At 39.4% G+C, this 21,359-nt stretch overlaps 1 protein-coding gene across 1 annotated transcript; it reads right to left on the bottom strand.

Annotated features, from left to right (window-relative positions):
- Positions 1-461: 461 nt before the first annotated feature.
- gpx3 (glutathione peroxidase 3) lies at positions 462-7,460 on the bottom strand. The gene is made up of 5 exons (XM_084331886.1): positions 7,259-7,460; positions 4,719-4,869; positions 4,507-4,624; positions 3,305-3,404; positions 462-1,413 (listed from the first exon to the last, which is right to left on the bottom strand). Exons 1-5 carry the CDS (start codon positions 7,328-7,330, stop codon positions 1,192-1,194), a joined length of 663 nt encoding a protein of 220 aa, XP_084188012.1. The 5' UTR covers positions 7,331-7,460; the 3' UTR covers positions 462-1,191.
- Between the last annotated feature and the right edge of the window lie 13,899 nt (positions 7,461-21,359).

Below are 21,359 nucleotides of genomic sequence, written 5' to 3'. Positions count from 1 at the left end.
TCATTTCAACTCATTATGAATTGAAAATGGGGGACCCTGATGTAAACAAGACGAAAGTCTTTCTCTGGTCTGCATCCCCTTAACAATTGTGTGTATTGAGCTGTACTGTACTGTACCCATTCTGAAATCTTAATTAAAATTGTCAACCAATCAATCAATAGGGATTACACGTTTTGAACTCCTGGGCCCTGGTAATCAAAAGGTTCCCGGTTCGATTCCAGCTACTCTCGGTGGCGTGTCAAAGTGTCCTTGAGCAAGACACTTGACCCCTAACTGCCCCCAATGAGCAGGTTGCCACCTTGCACGGTCGCCTCCACCGTCGGTGTGTGAGTGAATGGGTGAATGTGAGGCATAAGTTGTCCAGCGCTTTGGATTCAGTCCATTTACCACATGCGCCACACCGTTAAGCATCTACACAGTCCACTCGAGTACTCCTAGGAAGAAGTTTGCACAATGGCACCTTGCTTTCCATGCTTTATTGAGGTTATTAATTATGAATGAACAACGGGTCCTGGGGTTTCAGGAGATGCCATGGCTGCTGTGAGGAGGCAGGACGGCCCGAATGCACTGAAGGGCCGACCTGGATCTCAGACTCGGAGGAGGCACCACAGAATCAACTGCTTTCAAGCCGCCTCTTCATTAAGCATGACACCTCTGTGTACCAGAACCTGCTACACACACAGTTACTCTCAATACCACTGAAAAATGTGTTAAACTACATTCATATTTGGGCTACATCCAAATAAGAAATAACAAAAAAAAAAAAATCTTGGTTAGGATCAAATGTATTTTTTTGTCAATCATAACTATATTATATATTATAGTAATTAGGGCTGTCACTTTAACAACAAATCTAATTCGAAATCCGTTGCAGAATTGTGGACAAGTTCGAATTTGAATTCGACTTTCAGTGTAAAAAGAAGAAAAGGAAAACCTAAACTTAAAAAAAGTAAGGCATTTTCAAAGTTTTGGCTACTTTTTTTTTTTTTTTACTTATGTTTGGTATCATTCTTTTCAGCACAGTCTCACCTATTATGACCTGACCGTTTATTTATTTTTTGATAATATTATTAAAGAAATAATTCAAATTCGAATTTCTCCCTTCAAGTTCGAATCTAGTGTTTTTATGTAAATTCGAAAATAATGTGACAGCCCTAATCGAGTGCACTGTACTATGACCAGGCAAGAGTCCTAGTTATAAATCTGCTGGGCGTAGAGTTGGCGGAAGTATTTGCGAATGTCGGAGCGGACCTCGGACACGTTGACCCGGGGATACCATCTCATCACAGGCTTTCCGTCTGCTCCCACCAGGAACTTCTCGAAGTTCCACTTGATGTCGCTGATCTTCAGAGGGTCCCAGAACAGCCTGTTTGTGGGGTTCCCAAAGCTGTCGCCGACGGGCGGGCAGGCGTTCTGCATGGTAGGAAATTAAAGATCACAGGGGAGACAGCTTATCCATGAGCACAATACAACCTGTCTCTGTCCTGGTGATAATACAACGCTATGATCTGATCTGTCCATGTCTCTGTTCTGGTGATGGATAATACAACGCTATGATCTGGTCTGTCCATGTCTCTGTTCTGGTGATGGATCAACACTATGGTCTGATCTGTCCATGTCTCTGTTCTCGTGATGGATATTATACAACACTATGATCTGGTCTGTCCATGTCTCTGTTCTGGTGATGGATAATACAACACTATGGTCTGATCTGTCCATGTCTCTGTTCTGTTGATGGATAATACAACGCTATGATCTGGTCTGTCCATGTCTGTTCCTTGTTCAGGAAACCAGATTCTAATGGACCACCTAGGGCTAGGCGATTAATCGAGTTTGAATACATTTTGGCTTCCCACAATCATGAAAACAAGATAATCGAGATAAAACAATTATTGTGCTGCATGCTGTCTTGTGGTGTAAATACAGCGCACCCTTCCTTCACAGTGGTCTCCCCCCCCCCCACCCCCGGAGGAGGGAGCCACGGTGCGTTTCTCCAGTTATTTCGAAACGTCTTTGGTAACTTGTAGAAGATGACAGAAAGGCAGCCTTTGGTCGAGAAGGAAGGTAAACCGAATTCTGTCTACCTCATATGATGTTCTCAAATCGATGAGTAATCGTGTTTAATAATCATGATTTCAATATCAATCAAAATAATAAAATACAATGTAATGTCTTTTCCTGGTTTAAATAGAGGAGAACGAAGGGTTCGTCCCTGGACTCTGAGATGGTTCTGGGCAGCCAGCTTGTTTACTGCTCTATGTTGAGTGAAGGGCTTGTTTACAACTCAAATGGAGAATGGAGGTTAAGGATGAAGTCCTTTGTGATTTTATCACAATCACACATTATTACCATACAGAGTACATTTCTATTTAAAATATATATAATCATCAAACCTTTATTTAACCAGAAAATAAAAACCCATTGAGATCGAGGTCTCTTCTTCAAGGGTGATGGCCAAGAAGGCAAGCACAAATTATGACAAAACATACATAACAAGACACAATACACATACAGTAGACTGCCATACAACCGATATTTTAAATTATTAAATAATTAATCAAGCTTGGAACTGATGTACCATGGAAGAACAGCCTTATATAAAAACATACCAGTGCTGCAACCTGCGTGTAGCCAGTGAAGTCCAACCAATTAGTGAATAGAGTGTACAGTGATGCGTCCTATAAGGTGAATTGGAGATAAATCTCAGAGCGGCATGATAAAGCGGATCGAGTTTGGAAGGCAGTAGGACAAGCACATATATAAACTATGTTGACATAGTCTAGTTGTGACAAAAAAAGGGCCATAACCACCTGTTTCCAGGAGGTGGGGAAAAGCATGATTTAACCCCATAGAAAATGCAACTGTGAATTTTAGTTTTTTGATTAAAGCATCAATATCATGTTTAAAATCTAGATTCTTGTCCAGCCAGATGCCAAGGTATTTGTACCTTTCAATAACCTCAATAGAACAACCATCAAGGGTGAAAATAGAGGGGGAAGAGGCAGTTGACCTAGTTGGAGCAAATACCATTGCCTTTGTTTTGCTACCATTCAATAGCAGTTTTGAGTCAATGCAGTATATATTTATATAGAATACACACATAATATGTATATACTATAGAATATATATATATATATTATTTACATAGAATACATATATGTATATAGAATGTATATATATACACACACTATATATATTATATATATTTATATAAAATGACAGACTGCATGCCTGTTAGCTAGTAGGACACAACAGGTTTCACAGAGGAACGCCTGCATACTTAAACTTAAATGAGCAAACAAACCTTCAGGAAAGTGTAAACTCCTTGTTCGTTCTCTCCATTCACGTCGCCCTTCTCGAACAACAGGAAGTTTGGAACAAATCCATCGCCTGGTCTAGCATGCCTGGAATTCAGGAAGAGGACATACTATCAGTGGACATACCTCTGAGCACTTAGTGCAGATAATGCTTCATGAGCCCTGCTGTAGATTTAGTCAAACAGACGAACACAAAGGCCTAGCCGTCTGGCAATGGAGATGTGATGATGGATGGGAACGTAGTGTTTAAGTGAGTAGGAGTCCAGTGTTGATGGATGGGAACTGAGATGTAGTGTTTAAGTGGGTAGGAGCAGAAACTGATCTCAAGGCCTGAAGATGTTTTCCTAGATTCAATGAAACTTTGTTGATTGACAAGAGGATTTATTATATTACCCCTCGCCTACATGCAGCTACGCGGAATCTAGTATTGCAGCATGTAACCCATAGCAGTATATGTGACCTCCCAGCATACTTTAATATAGGTGACCTTCCTGTATACTTTATTATAAGTGACCTTCCTGCATACTTTAATATAGAGGACCTTCCTGCATACTTTAATATAGAGGACCTCCCTGACAAACTTTAATATAATGTGACCTCCCTGACAAACTTTAATATAATGTGACCTCCCTGACAAACTTTAATATAATGTGACCTCCCTGACAAACCTTTATATAATGTGACCTCCCTGACAAACTTTAATATAATGTGACCTCCCTGACAAACTTTAATATAATGTGACCTCCCTGACAAACTTTAATATAATGTGACCCCCCTGGCAAACTTTAATATATGTCACCTCCCTGACAAACTTTAATATATATGGATAATACATCTTTATATATATGACCTCAAACTTTAATATATGCGACCTTCCTGGCAAATTTTTATATATGTGATCTGACTAACTTTAATATCACCTCAAACTTTAATATATGTGACCTTCCTGACAAACTTTAATATATGTGACCCCCCTTACAAACTTTAATGTGACCTGGCAAACTTTAATATATGTGACCTGGCAAACATTAATATATCTGACCTCCCTGGCATACAGTATTTTAATGGCATACAGTACTTTAATGACATACAGTACTTTAATGACATACAGTACTTTAATGGCTAATGCTTTGTGTTTTCATACAGTTGTTGCTTGTGGAGGCTGACTAGCACAGCAGAAGTTACTCACTTCAAAGTTGATAGAATTTCGTGATTATATCCTGGCTCCTGTTTCCCAAACTGATTGCAAGGAAACCCAAGAATGGTGAATCCATAAGGCTTCATCTCCTCGTTTAGTGCATTCAACTCTGATTGTGTCAACAAGAAAGAAAAAGATGATGCCGTTAACATAGATCACGCATTAAGGCTTTATTAAAGGAATAAGGACCAGTGCGTGCTTACCCAGGTACTGGAAGGTGAGTCCTCAGTACGTGGCTACGTTGACAAAGAGGACAGTCTTCCCTGCGTACTCGCTGAAGGAGACGGTACGAGTCCCATTCAGGATCCTTGCTGCATGCTCATGAATAGTGCCGCCAGTGGATGAGTCACACAGCTGAGGATAAACAAAAACTAAACGAGTCACACAGCTGAAGATAAACAAAAACTAAACGAGTCACGCAGCTGAAGATAAACAAAAACTAAACGAGTTACACAGCTGAGGATAAACAAAAACTAAACGAGTTACACAGCTGAAGATAAACAAAAACTAAACGAGTTACACAGCTGATGTACACCATCTGGTCATTACTGTAAGGTGTACACACCATCTAGTCATTACTGTAAGGTGTACACCATCTAGTCATTACTGTAAGGTATACACTATCTAGTCATTACTGTAAGGTATACACTATCTAGTCATTACTGTAAGGTATACACTATCTAGTCATTACTGTAAGGTGTACACTATCTAGTCATTACTGTAATGTATACACTATCTAGTCATTACTGTAAGGTGTACACTATCTAGTCATTACTGTAAGGTGTACACTATCTAGTCATTACTGTAAGGTATACACTATAGTCATTACTGTCAGGTGTACACTATCTAGTCATTACTGTAAGGTATATACACTATCTAGTCTTTACTGTAAGGTGTACACTATCTAGTCATTACTGTAAGGTGTACACTATCTAGTCTTTACTGTAAGGTGTACACTATCTAGTCATTACTGTAAGGTGTACACTATAGTCATTACTGTAAGGTATACACTATAGTCATTATAAGGTATACACTATCTAGTCATTACTGTCAGATGTACACTATATAGTCATTACTGTCAGGTGTACACTATCTAGTCATTACTGTAAGATGTACAGTCATTACTGTCAGGTGTACACTATAGTCATTATAAGGTATACACTATCTAGTCATTACTGTCAGATGTACACTATATAGTCATTACTGTCAGGTGTACACTATCTAGTCATTACTGTAAGATGTACAGTCATTACTGTCAGGTGTACACTATCTGGTTATTATTGTTATTACAGTTATTACTGTCAGGTGTACACTATCTAATCATGTGTATTTGTGCTCATGTGTATTTATGCGTGTGTGTATTTGAGCTCATTGTGTATTTGTACTCATGTGTATTTATTATCATATGTACTTGGAACAAATGATGCCACCATCTCTACCCTGGAAGCCACTACACTGAAGGATTTGGTTGTAACTAGATGGTTTGATATTTAGTCATCATCACAAAGGGCACTTCACTGAAAAACAACACTGATTTAGAATACCACACATATCCCACAACTGTAAACAGTTTGCACACATTTATTTAGTTTGACAGTTATTGAAAGTTGATATATACTCCAGTGATGTCATCAGAGGACACTGAATCCTTGTGTTGTGTTAATTACAGCTCAATGACATGATGGAGATGAAGGAACAGGTCGCCCTATTGCAGCTCCTATTGATACATTGTAATCTCATTGAGCTGTAATTGACACAAGGATTACATCAACCTCTGATGACATCACTTGAGGACATATTCAAACTCATTAACGCTCAACAGTCAAACTAAATTAATGTGTACAAAACTGTTGGTGAGATTATGTGCAAAACACATCAGCATTGTCAAACGTTTGATGGTAAAAATTGTATCACTGCACTATTAGTAAATAACTACAGCAATAATAATAATAATAATAATAATAATAATAATAATAATAATAATAATAATAATAATAATAATAATAACGATTATAACGATAATAATGATGATGATGACGATGATGATGATGATGATGATGATGATGATGATGACGACGATGATAATAATAATAATAATAATAATAATAATAATAATAATAATAATAATAATAATAATAATAATAATAATAATAGTGATCATCATAATATTAATAATAATAGTATTGTTTTTTTTAAACGACAAGTAGGACTACTCAATCAGGTTTTATGTATGACTTACTATACCATAGTGTCTTTATACCTGTATCACTGTACATAATAATAGTACAACTCTGTGCATACATTTGATTAGCACTATTACTCAGTACTAATTTATATATTTTATATCCAATTTGATCACCTGCACATTGTATATTACTATTGCACTTTACTCTTACATTTGGATGCCATACTTCTTTTCGTTGTACTGTAGCCTATTGTTGTGCTGTATAATGACAATACATTTTAATCTAATCTAATCTAATTTGATCTAATCTAACGTGTATTTGCAAAATTGCTCAGAGTGAATAATGTACAACTTTATGTTACGTGTACAGTAGGTATCTAGGTCACGCTCTAGGGTTACTTTTATCTGGTCTATAATCACGAACTGATTCAGTTGAAAATCGAAATGGAGAATCTTTAGAAAATCTAAAGATGTCATCTGTTTTTTTTGGTTAGTGCAAAAAGGTGGTAAAATTAGTTAGTTTCAGGTACAGCAGCCTCACAGGTTTTTCAGACCTACCTGGGTGAAGGAATATTCCCCAGCAGTGGGTCGCAGGAGGAGACCCAGCAGAACCAAAGGTAAGACCCACATGCTCTCCTTCCCGATCTCCTAGCTATTATTATTATTATTATTATTATTATTATTATTATTATTAGTAGTAGTAGTAGTATTATAGGCAGGCGACACTCCTCTTCTTCCCTCTCTTCCCTCGGAGCGAGTAGATCATCTGTCCATTCAGTCACAGCTGGAGTAGGGTTATCTGCAGAGCCGCAAGCCCAACGTCTGGGCGGGGCTTCGGGGCTTGTACTTGGTTTGAGGCGGGTCTTCGGGGCTTGTACTCGGTTTTACTCGCGGCACTGCAGATATCCCCTATTGCACAGCTGTGGCTCAGACGCGACTCCCTCTGGTTACATGCGCGCCATGCAAAACAACTGACGCAGGTTTCATTTCAGCCAATAGGAATCCAGTGTCACTTGTCTTGACTAGAATCTCATTATAGATCTGAATGAATGAATGAATGAATGAATGAATGAATGAATGAATGAATGAATGAAAACTTTATTTAACAGATTGCAGAATGGGTACAATACCCCCTGATGTAAACCCCCTACCTTCTCGCCTCGTATTTTCATTAGACCTCGTGTGGGAGTGTCGGAAATTAACGTCAGACTTTAGGCTTATATCATATATAAATATATTAGTTAATTAGGAACATTAATTAAGTTAAAAGTCGTTGATAAATAGGATTACAGTACAATCAGTATCATAAACATTTGAGGACATAATATAAGTCGGTTTTCCTTTTACATTGAGAGGCTTTTTAGGCCAAGGTTAAAGGGGCCCCTTATCTCCAGAAAGGTGGCTGGTCAGTCCGGGATGGATGCCTGTGTATTTTCCTGTTACATAACTATGAGGTGATGGCAGAGAGGGGGATGAGAAGGAAGCTGGCTGCCATCATGGAGAACCCCTACCACCCCCTCTACGACGAGCTAGTCAAGATGAGAAGCTCGTTCAGCCACAGACTCATACCCCCCCGACACTCAACTAACCGCCTCGGACAGTCCTTCATACCAGCGGCCATCAGGCTCCACAACAGCGGGCAGCGACTAGCGGCCTCCAGGCTCCACAACAGGGGGCAGCGACTGCTGCCAGACATTGACCTGGGACTTATAGGAACCCAAGGAGGACAATAACACTACCTTAGGCATACTGCACCTTATGTGGATACTGTGATACTGTGAATAATGTATATTTCAGTGGATACTGTGATACTGTGAACAATGTATATTTCAGTAGATAGTAAATTATAACACTACCTTATGCATACTGCACCTTATGTGACACTGTGAATATTGTGAATATATTTTTCAGTTAGTTAGATAGTAAATTATATTGACCTATTTGTTTACACTGCTTGTGTTGTTTTTACTACCTGTACCCCCCCCCCCCCCCCCTTCCCCCATGCTGCTATGATGCCTGAATTTCCCCAAGGGGATCAATAAAGGAATATCTTATCTTATCTTATGCATCCTCGAGGACCTGGTCCGAGCTGGATCATATGGGAAAGGACACAGGTGTCTCACACTTGATTGGTCAGCCAGCGAAGACACCCTAGGTCAGACGAGTATATCAGACCATTTAGAATAGAGGGAAGGGGAGCTCCTTGGCCACTCTGCTATGCTGCATTGCTGTCAACAAGCCTGTCGTGATCCATGGACCACCCGATAATTCATGTAATTATTCTTTCTGATTATTCAATAAATGCAATACATGATGTTTGAACTCATTGTCCATATCTTTTTGTCCTGATTCGAGGAGCAAACAAATCTACCCACAGGAGCAACTGACTTAACCAATAGTATATGACTGTCAAATCACCTCCTACTACTGAATAGTCTTATTCTGAAGTTATGTTATTGTCCCATAAAGAATAATTATGTGGAGAAAAGTTTAGCTTCTACAATAATGACCTTGTTCGACTCCTTAGATCCTGTTGACATTCGTCATTGAGAGTGTTGAACAGTGTTCCCCATGGCCCCCCACAGCCAAATTAGTGTTTTAACTTTACTACTTTATATCAGATTAGATTAAATTGTTGTTCATTCATTGTCATTATACAGCACAAGTACAGTACAAAGAAAATAAATGGGCATCTAACCAGAGTACAAATGTAACAGTGCAATAGGAATGTACAAATTGATTAAACTGGATTATATACAAATGAGTACTACTGAGTAATAATGCTGATCAGAGCCTATGTACAGTGCTGCAGGTATAAAGACACTATTTAAGTCATACTGGATAGTGGTATAACTAGTAAGGGATATAGTACATACATAATATATACATATATATACACACACAGCATCATTATTGTTGCACATGCTATCATACAGAGGTATATGTATAGAATATAGTTTGAGCTAGGTAGTGATTACAGTGTATGGCAGTAGTATAGGCAACAGAGTTTGAACAGTATGGATAACATATCATAGAGGATAGGCAATCAGGCATAGGCACTATTTTAACTATTAATTTAACTGACTAGAAGTTAGCCCAATATGAATTACCTCATGTCTCCATTGTTATTGCCCCAAACTATACTATGGAATTCTAACAGAACGACAAGACAGCAATGGAGTTATGGACTAAATAAATCAGTCATTCAAAATAATGCAGTGATGCTTCCTGTTAAAACCTGCTTTTCCGTTATCGATCGTGGGCAGTGACGGCCGCAGGTTTGGATTATACACACCTAAAGATGCTGAGGATTATTTGAATCGACATGGAGCAGATACCCCAAGGCAGGACGACAATGTCTGAAAACAGATAAGCCTCTTTCTCAGTGTATATCAGTATTAGAATGACTTTATTGTGTTCATCAAGGTAGCAGACGATATGCAGGCCGTCTATACCAATGTGTACTGTGTATAATACGATCCGTAATACATTATAATTTCAGACTCTGGTCTCCGGGGAGACAAATACATATCATTGCAAAAAGATCAATCTGGAATATTCTGGGTTTATCGCTTGAATGCCCTGGGTCTCTTAGATCATTCTGGAACATAACAACAGTCTATTGGCACTAGTATATTCTACAACCTTCTAGAATATAATGCACCATGACAACGAAGGCCTACAACTCTAACATTAAACATCCGGTGTGTATATACATAGCAGATAATCAATTGAATGAAGTTCAATCAGTCCTTAATAATACTTTAAAAATCAACCACACCTAAACGTATGAACACTACAAGGTTATTCTAACAATTTAAGTAATCACTCCACTGATGAAGTGACTGGCACATTGAAGCTCTAAAAGGCTCTGCTTTTCTATTTTATCTAATCAGTTAATTCGGTTCTAGTGGCTTCTCCACATTGATTATTATTCTATCTCTCATTCCTTATCTATATCTTTCTTTTCTTTTTTTTCTCTCTCTTATTATTCTATTTTTTCTCTCTATCTTTTAACTTACATTGTTCTTTTCCATTGTTCTTCACATTAAGGTGTCAATATTTCTCTACAATCTTTTCCTTTTTCCTGACTTTCCTACATGTTAGTAGAGGGTTCAAATGAATATGTCGATGAAAGTTTATTCTCTTTTTAAATTTTTTGTCATTTATCACAATATTTCATTACAGTAAGGGAAGGTGCAAGACCAAAAGCGACATTCTATTGCATTAGAATGAAAATGTTAGATCCTATGGCAATTAGCATAGGAAGATTAGGATTACAATGCTCAGTTTGGGCAATCCGGTGGACTAAGGGAGAGAGTCATTCGCGGAGGATGTGTTTTTGGAACACAGGCTGTACGACTCTCTGGGCGAGGGGAAAATAGGGGATTTTTATTTGTATATATATATGTTTTTAAGCTCGGCTCTCAACGGGACCTCATTAATTGGATGTACATCTATTGTACCTTCGCACTCCAGAAGCATTACCAAAAACTACACAAAAACATGCATAGATTATGGCTAGTTTGAATATAATGGTATGGAACACCGGTGGGATAAACAAACAACACAAACGCAAAAGCGTGCTCACACTGATGAAAAAAGAACATGTGGACGTGGCTCTATTAAGCGAAACGCACATTTTAGAGGAAGACATAAATACGTTAGCGGATAACATATACCATAATATTAGTCACTCTTCTTTTGGTACGAGAACTAGAGGTGTAGCCATAGTCGTCAGACGTAAATTAAATATCGAATTGAAAGGGGTATGGTCGGATGCTGAGGGGCGTATAACTATAGCTAGGATTGTACATAATAACAGGAAAATTGCGTTGGCAGCGGTATATGCCCCAAATTTGTACGAAGTAGGTTTCTTCACTTCACTAACCGGAGAAATGTTAAACCATCCCGAGTACTCATATATAATAGGTGCGGATTTTAATGCCATTTGGAATCCAAGGATGGACAAATCTTACCTTGCCTTTTCCAGCGAACAAAAAAATTCATCTAAAGCATTAAAAGATTGGTCAAAGTCTACAGGGGTAATTGACTTATGGCGTTCACTTAATCCCATGACCCGTAAGTACTCCTGTCGTTCGGCGAGACACAACACATTATCCAGAATTGATTACGTCTTTGCATCCCCGAGAATATTTGATAAATATGAAGTGGAAATGATACCCAATGCGCTATCAGATCACTGTTACTTAATCCTGAAAGCAACATTTGGTACACTATCTTCCCGGGCCCCAAGATGGCGTTTTAATACTATGCTGCTTAACAACAAGGAATTCATTACACAAATTAAAGAAGCTCTCACAGTATTCCTACGGGATAATGCAAACGCGGAGCAAGACCCCAGAATATTATGGATGTCGGTAAAGGGTATGATCAAGGATTTCACGGATAGATTTTCCTCCATATTGCGCAAAAATCAATGCACAAAACTGTCTGAAATGGAAACGCTTTACTCAACGCTTTTTAATTCTTTAAAATACAACAACTCTACTAGACTAGAAAACCAAGTTAACATTCTAAAGACAGAGATCAAAGCAATATACAGACAAAAATCGGAAATGCAAATACGCAGCACAAGACAACAGCAGTATTTCCAAGGTTCTAAACCTAGTCACCTATTAGCCATGCGATTAAGAATTAATGCAAAATTTGCAGATATAACTGCCATTAGAAAACAACAAGTACTTGTAACAGACCCCAAAATAATAAACGATACATTCAAAGAATTCTACTCCGACTTGTATAATTCAGAAACGACCTTTGATCAAAACAAATTAGACACATATCTTAATCAAATTACTCTCCCTAAACGTTCGGAGGACGACGCTAAACAGTTAGAAGCACCGATCACATTAGAAGAACTCAAGAAGGCCATATCCGGAATGAAAAACGGTAAGGCTCCGGGAAAAGACGGTATCCCATCAGAAATGTACCTTTCTTGCTGGGACATATTTGGACCCTTATTACTAAATATGATCTTATACTCAGTCAAGGAGGGGAGCTTCCATAAACACCACAATATCGCACTCATTTCAGTCCTTCTCAAAAAAGACAAAGACCCCACTGAGTGCGGTAGTTACCGACCTTTAAGCCTCCTCGGAACCGATGTCAAACTGTACTCTAAGATATTAGCCATCAGATTGCAAAAGCATATGACGACTTTAGTTCATCCGGACCAAACTGGCTTCATAAGAGGTCGACTGATCAATGATAACATAAGGCGAATACTGCACGTACTAGATGCAGACAAAGAGGACACCACACCTAAGGCGATGCTATCCCTGGATGCTATGAAAGCATTTGACAGGCTGGAATGGTCGTTTCTATGGGCAGTATTAGAAAGGATGGGGTTAGGAAAAGGATTCATTGATATGATTAAAGTACTATACAAGGACCCATCGGCCATGATTACAACAGGCACATTCATCTCCGAAATCTTTCCGGTATCACGCTCAGCCCGACAGGGTTGCCCTCTTAGTCCCGGACTATTCGATCTATCATTAGAGCCTTTAGCACAATTTATAAGACAATCCCAACACATAGAACCAATCGTAATCAAGGGCACACAACATAAAATTAGTTTATATGCGGACGACGTAATATTGTTCATGCAAAACCCCAACACCACATTGCCGCATCTACTCAAGTTGATAGAGAACTTTGGTGATTTATCGGGATTTAAAATAAATTGGCCGAAGTCGGCTTTCCTTCCTCTTAACATCCGTGCAAAAAAAGACACAACCCTCCCAGGCGCGATACCCATGGTTAAACATTTTAGATGCTTGGGTGTGGAAATATTTCCCACCATAAGACAAACGGTGAAGCACAATTACACAAAAATACAGAACAAAATCAAAGACGACCTGGACAGGTGGGCAAAACTTAAAAACTCAGTACAGGCAAGGGTATCAATAGTTAAGATGGATGTATTACCAAGAATCAATTTCATCAGCTCAATGCTACCGTTACCTCCTCCAGAGGGCTACTGGAAAAGATTACAATCCTCCACATACAAATTTATTTGGAATAACAAACCACCTTGCATAAAAAGATCCACCGCACAGAGAAATAAAGCAGACGGTGGCATGGCAGTTCCAGATTTTTTACAATATTTTAAGGCTTTCACATTAAGACCATTGAAAATATGGTTTGATCCCCAGGCTTTGGTATCTTGGAGAGAATTGGAAGAAAACATAGTAGCCCCACAGAGACTGAAAGACATAGCACACACTAAACTTTCAATCAAGCATTGTGAGCGGGAATTTGGCCCCATAATTACCCATGCAATCAGAACATGGCGGGAAACACAAAAGAAATATCCTAACCCTCAAAAATGGCATAATCACACTCCCATATTCAATAACAATGCACTCTTAATGGGGAAACGCCCTATAAGATTCCCTATATGGGAAGAGCAAGGCATACACTCATTAGGGGATATTTTTAATAACCAGGGCTTCTGTAGTTATGGCGAAATATGCACAAAGTTTAACCTCACCGAGTCCACATGGCTTTTTTACATCCAGTTACGACTATGTCTGAGGTCTCACGGTGTTCCATTACTCATACCAATTGAACACCACATATACCACAAATTTTTCTATGAAAGATAAACATTGGGAGGTTTTGTATCAGGTTTTTATTATCAATTACTAACGTCCTCGTATGAAACCCTTCAACTAGACACTGTCTGGAGGAGGGATATACCAGACCTGGAAAATGACTTTGATTGGCAAGGAGCCTGGGCAAATGTCCGACTTACATCAAGGAACCCGGATCATCAACAAATCAATCTGAACTATATTCACAGGACATACTTGACTCCTATAAGACTGTGCAGAATGGGGCTTAAACAAGACTCCAAATGCTCCCAATGTACAAATGGGGACGAAGGAACATTTATGCACATGTATTGGGACTGCCCACCAGTTAAGGCATTCTGGAAAGATGTGTCCCAACAATTATCAAAACTCGTATCTTGGAATATACCTGTACACCCCTCGGTATTACTATTGAATGATGTTTTTGAGTTTGCAGTGAATCCACAGCTAAAGAGATTGGTTTTATCGGGTATCACAGTAGCTAAAAAGCTGATTGCATCACGCTGGTTTCAACCGGAAAAAATTTGCCGGAAAGTTTGGTTTCTTACATATCTCGATGTGATATATCAAGAAATATCTACAGCAAGAATTCTGGGTCTCAATGAATCCAAAATGTCAATGTGGGTAGAAGTGGTGGAGAGAATAAAAGCTAGCTTATAATGGTAGTGTCTGGTTAGGAGTGAGGGATAATGGAGGTACTATCCAAGGGGGGGTCCGGGAAGGGGGGGTTCGAGCTGGAGCATATGTGTGTAGGGTTTTAGAAAATAGGTATTAGGGGTATATTCTATACTAACATTTATATAATTGTAATTTCGCTGGATATACACTGTATACGGTTAAAATGTTATTATAGACTATTTTTGTTTTATCTTGTTTCTGTACTTGCATGTAATTTTATCCACCTTGACTGAAAGTTTCATTATGCATTATGTGTTGAGTACTGACTTTTAATAATTTTTGTTTTGCAACAATAAAAAAAATATATAAAAAAAAAAAAAAAAACTGCTTTTCTAGATAGAGGATTTATATTGAAACTAGCTGTAGTTTTTGTAGAAACAAGGAAGTAACTTTAAAGGGTAACTTTACCAAAACAACAATGCTGATTTATTTATTTTGCAGATTATCTCACACTTCCAAAAACCCTAAACAGTTTCTCACACATTAATGTAGTTGTACATTTGTTTGAATATGGCCACCAGTGATGTCATCGGGAACATGTAATGCTTGGGTTGTTAATTACAGCTCAGTGAAATGACATTAATTACATTAATTGCGCTATAATTAACACAACAAGGATTCACAAGGATGACATCACTGGTGGCCAAATTAAAACAGATTTTCTCTCAATAACTAAATTAATGTGTGAAAAACTGCAGTTTGTGTGAAAATGATGTGCACAATAAATCAGTAGACATTTTGTTGAAGTGTCTCTATAATTAATATTTTCTGGGAATATATGCATAGTAGTATCTTCTTAATGAATATGGAGTTTAATAAAATGATCATGAGCAACTTCAGTAAATGGAATTATAACTCTTTGCTATGAGATCAGTGGTGGCTCTGAAAAGAGCCTTTGTGGGGTCAGCCTAGTTGCGCGGGTTGCGTCTATGCCTTCTACAACGCTGTTCGGTTTCCGGGTTCCTCTGATTGGCCACTAAGCCCATGTGACCCTACGCTAGCACGCCCCCCTTATCGCCGCCAGTTATCGCTTACACCCGCGGATGCGCATGAGCCGCGACAAGCCCCTTCAATGACAGAGCTCTCATATTTGCGAATGCATAAAATATATCTTAAATTATGGCTATGTGTCTAATATGGCCGTCGCTTATCAATGACTTGTTTGTTTACATCAGGGTGATGGCTGTTGCATTCGCAAATATGAGAGCCAGCAATACGCAGCTCCAGTTAACCTAATTTATACCGTAACAAATCATTAAAAAAATATACCGTTAACTGGAATATGTTGTTTCTTTACACATATGTTGGATTATGTAATTGGTTTGTCATGACAAACCAATAAAAAATCGCTACTTTACATCAGGGTGAACGCTGTTACGCTGCCACCACCCACTTCAATGACAGAGCTCTCATATTTGCGAATGCATAAACTATATCTTAAATTATGGCTATGTGTCTAATATGGCCGTCGCTTATCAATTGACAGAGCTCTCATATTTGCGAATGCAACAGCGTTCACCCTGATGTAAACAAAACAAGTCATTGATAAGCGACGGCCATATTAGACACATAGCCATAATTTAAGATATAGCTTATGCATTCGCAAATATGAGAGCTCTGTCATTGAAGGGGCTTGTCGCGGCTCATGCGCATGCACGGGCATAAGCGATAACTGGCGGCGATAAGGGGGGCGTGCTAGCGTAGTGTCACGTGGGCTTAGTGAGCAATCAGAGGAACCCGGAAACCGAACAGCGTTGTAGAAGGCATAGACGCAGTTGGCTTTGGTTTTGTAGTGCGCAGGCTGCACCCCAGGGTGATCTGACAGCGAGACAGTCCACGAGCTCTAGCCCAGAGCCCCTGTGCTCTGGACGAGCAAGCATCCTCCCGTCTCAACTCCGGCAGACACAGCGGACGGTCCACGAGCTCTGTCCACTGACGCTACGGCAGGGCCCGGGGGGACTAGCGTGATTTTCTTTCGTAGCCGCAGTTTGCGAAGACGCTCTCTGATTGGCTAGCTCGCGTACAGCAAAGACGCTCTCTGATTGGCTAGCTCGCGTACAGCGAAGACCCTCTCTGATTGGTTTAGCGCCGAAGGTTCTCTTCCGCCTTGTACATATATTCTCTGCTTCAAAGTGGTTATGCTTTGGCCCTCTTTCGAAGTGGGTTATGCTTAGAGTTAAGGTTAGGGTTATAGTGGGGCGGTTAAGCAAACCATTAACCAATTGTGCATTTTATGAAAGAAGCATGAAACTTTCAGCATATCATCTATTCTACATACCCCAAGGTTTGATTTCAGACGTGGAAACACTTTCAGACTGACCTCTGGTGACCTTGAGGGGTCATTGACCTCAGCATTGCATTTTTCCACTTTTTGACCCATTATTCTCCTTTAGGCCTAAACAAATTTTTGGTTCCGGTTGCCGACCGACCCTGCCGATTTAGGTGCGACCCAATTTATTTTATAAGTTTACATTTTTTTTTCCAAAATTCTTTTAATCATTTTTTTTTTTTTTTACAATAAAGTTTCATAAAAATCTTAGTCAAACCTTTAGTATTATGGATATTAAACATGCTGGCAGAGTACATGTAGTGGGGCAGATAAGCTCATATATGGAAGGTATTGTGCATTTTATGAAAGAAGCATGAAACTTTCTACAGTGTTTCTATATACCAGGGGTCAGCAACCTTTTTGACATGGAGTGCCTGTTTGAAATATATTTGTAACTAGTGTGCCTCAACAATATTCCATGCATCGCAATATTTTTTTCTCATAATCAGGTATTTTTTATGATAATTTTTACATTATTACATCATTATTGTTATTATTAACAATATTATTATGATGGTTGTATCAACCCTAAATCTGAGTTGGGGGGGGGGGGGGGGGATGCAATGCAGACAAACAGCTGCATACAGTGCGACCATTTCACTCACATTTGCCCATTCATTTTTGGACACATCACACACCATCGGTGTCTGTACTGTACGTGTGCTGTCATAGCTCCACCTACAGGCCTAATGGAGAACACCAGGAGAACACCAGGATGTGAATGGAGGGTGAATGTGAGGTATATCGTGTAAATATGTTTTGATTGATCGCAAGACTACACTGTAAAAAATAAAATAATAATAAGTTACCAGAACTTAAAAATATTGAGTTCAGTTACTGTGCATTAAGGTTTTCAGTTTTCAATCCATAATAAGTTAACAGAAAAATAAGTACACAACCACATTATTTCAACCTAATAAAACTATGTTTATTGTCATTGTTTTAAGAACACAAGTTGACTTGGTAATACTCACATTTTGAGTAAAAAAAATGGCTTTTAACATGTGCAATGTTCAATGAAATAGAAAAATAAATAATAAAATGTGTTGATTAATAATAATGTGTTGACCGTAATAATGTTTTTGTTATAAGGCTCTGCGAATGTTACTGAATGATGTAGCAATGTATTTCCAGCTAAATTGAAATAATAAACAAATAAAGGGTCTCAATTAAATATGTGGTAGTAAAAAGAACCTGTGGGAGGATTTCAACAAGATAAATGCAACAACAGTGCAAAATATTTCACTATAATATTTCAAAGCAAAATTTTATTTTTTTATTTTTTTTATTGCTGCCCCCTGTGCCTATGAAAATGCCCCACGTGCCTATACAGGCACGCGTGCCTAGGGTTGCCTACCCCTGCTATATACCATGAAGTTTGATTTCAGACGTGGAAACACTTCTGAATTTACCTCTGGAACTTGTCAGAGGCTGTACACATCTTGGGCTCTCAAAAACATGTTATTTTAAACTTTTTCCAGGCACAAAGGTATTATATCAAAAAGAAGAGTTGTGGAACCCACTGGTCATCATAAAAGTGCTTTAATAGATTAAATCAGCTGTATATGGCAATTGGGTTTCATGTCATACAAATAACACAAACACAAAGACTCAAAAAAGGACTTTCAACAATATGCGGGTTAAATTTGATTGAACAGTTGACATCTCTTAACCTACCTAGTTGTAGTAAGTAGTACCTACCCTACAATGACATTATTAGTGAGGCCTAACAGTCTCCTGAGCATGAGCAAAGGGCAGTACACTTGAGGGCAGCCTTTTTGCACTTGCAGTGTGTTGTACACCCTTTCTTGCAACCACAATGGATCAGTTCAGCAGCTCTGTGATGCTTCTGGAAGGGTGGTCCACAGTGGCTGCCATCCCATTTCTTCTTTCACCCAGCCCCAATCAGCAGGGCTTGGCAGCTGAGGGTCAGGTTCCAAGGCTTTGCTCCAAACATTGGCCTGATAGCTGGCACGCTTAATGTGTTGCTCTAGTGCAGCCTTCATTGGGGGCATGTTCTCCAGAGCTCTGGATTTCTGAGTGAAGAGCTGTTTTCTAGCTTCATTTACCTCTGTGGTTTCGCTTGTCCTGTCATACATCAGTACGACAAAGCGCTCCAACCGTGACTTGACTTGGACAGCTCACTCACATCACCCTGCACCTGCAGGAGCTCATTGAAAGCCTCAGTCACTTCAGGGAAAGCCTTCCATGTCTGCCATGCTGTCTTCTTTCCTTTTCCAGCAAATGCTGAGACTGTGTCACATCCTGTGAGTGCATGGAACAATGGGAGAGCAGCACAGGTACTTGGACCCAGCTTGTTGGCTATTTCATGAACGCCAATATATCTGAGGTTGGTTCCACTACCAAGAGCAATCCACATTTCCTCTGGCTTGATCTTCCTAAACATGGCCACGGCCAGGACTACAACACCGGTGTCAACAGTACGAATAGTCACCTTCTTGCAACCCTTCTGAACAGCATCTGACACATGCAGAAGCAAGCTTGTGTCTGCTTCCTCGTGAGAACATGGGGTGAGATGGGGTGAGACTATATGAATTGAAAATGGGGGACCCTGATGGAAACAAGACAAACGTCTTTCTCAGGTCTGCATCCCCTTAACAATTGTATGTATTGAGCCGTACTGTATTGTACCCATTCTGCAATCTGTTAAATAAAGTTTTCATTCATTCATTCATTCAGATTTGTCACGTCACACTGGGGAGGAGAGCAGAGCACCATTTTGCCATGAGTTGCAGAAACTTCTTTTCTCTCATCTACTGTGATGCAAATTACTTGCTGAGAGAGGAATCGAAACAATTCTGTTTTGTTCTCATCAACAAGCAGGAAGTCTTTCCAGTGCTTTGGCAGTGCAGTGGTAGGCATCACCCGTCTCCTGATTCCCTTCCCTCTCTTCTGTCGGGTGGTTCCTTTCAGACTGTCTGGGATATAGATGTCCATGGGTCTAATTGTCAGTGAGTTGCTTCCAGTCAACATGCACAAAACAGATTGTTTTTTCATCCGTACATTTCCGTGTGTATACCGTTTTGAATACGAGTATGGTTTGGGTGATTCTGAGTAATTCCAGGAAAAGACGAGAAAAAGGCATTTTAGTGTAATCCAGTCATCACGTTGTAATTTTTCGGCTGATTATCTAATCATCCTGAATAATATGTGCATAATATGAAATGGCCATCGTGGCGCAGCAGTATACTCGTTCTTGGCAATTAATGTGTTAATCATGCGTTAAAAAAAATAGTGCCATTAAAATAATTGTGCGTTAACGCATTAATATCGCGTTAACTTTGACAGCCTTAATATATATATATTATATATAAAGCTAAAAGAAGAATACAGAGGACTTCCGGTATGGCGGGCATGGAGTGAGACATGCTTTTCCTCTCTCCCTCATGTTTTTTTTTAATTCCGTATTTTAAGACTCCAAACCTTCGCAATTCATTTTATATACCATTAGCGATACAGCTAACTAACACAAAGATGACATCCAAGACTCCAAAGCCAGAAAGGGGAGATGTTCACAGAGAAGAGGAAGCGGACGACGGTGTTAGCAAGGCCTGGCTAGCTACCCTGCTTGAAGAACACAAAGTGGCTATCACCACCGAGTTTAGAAAATCCATTACCACTCTGGAAAATAAACTTGACAAGATTCAGTCGGACATGGCCGACAACAGACAGAGGCTCAAGTCAATGGAGGAGAACGCGGAACTTGTAAGCGAGAGAATGGTGTTGCTGGAAGCTACATGCGCCGAATTGAGCGCTAGCCATGCTAAGCTAAAAGCTAAAGCCGAGGACCTAGAGGCCTGGGGGCGTCGGAACAATCTCCGGATCATTGGACTACCAGAGGAAATTGAGGGCCCAAGACCAACACCCTTTTTCGCTACCCTTTTATCCCAGGTTTTGGGAGCAGAAACCCTCCCTACCCCTCTGGAGTTGGACCGCGCACACAGGTCGCTAGCAGCTAAGCCGAAGCAGGGTGAAAGGCCCGTTATTGTCAGGTTCCACAACTACCAAA

Source organism: Notolepis coatsorum, assembly GCF_963971535.1.
Source record: "Notolepis coatsorum genome assembly, chromosome: 16".
Classification (NCBI taxonomy): domain Eukaryota; kingdom Metazoa; phylum Chordata; class Actinopteri; order Aulopiformes; family Paralepididae; genus Notolepis; species Notolepis coatsorum.
The sequence above is the reverse complement of the archived record's forward strand: the minus strand, read 5'-3'. Positions and strand labels throughout refer to the sequence as shown.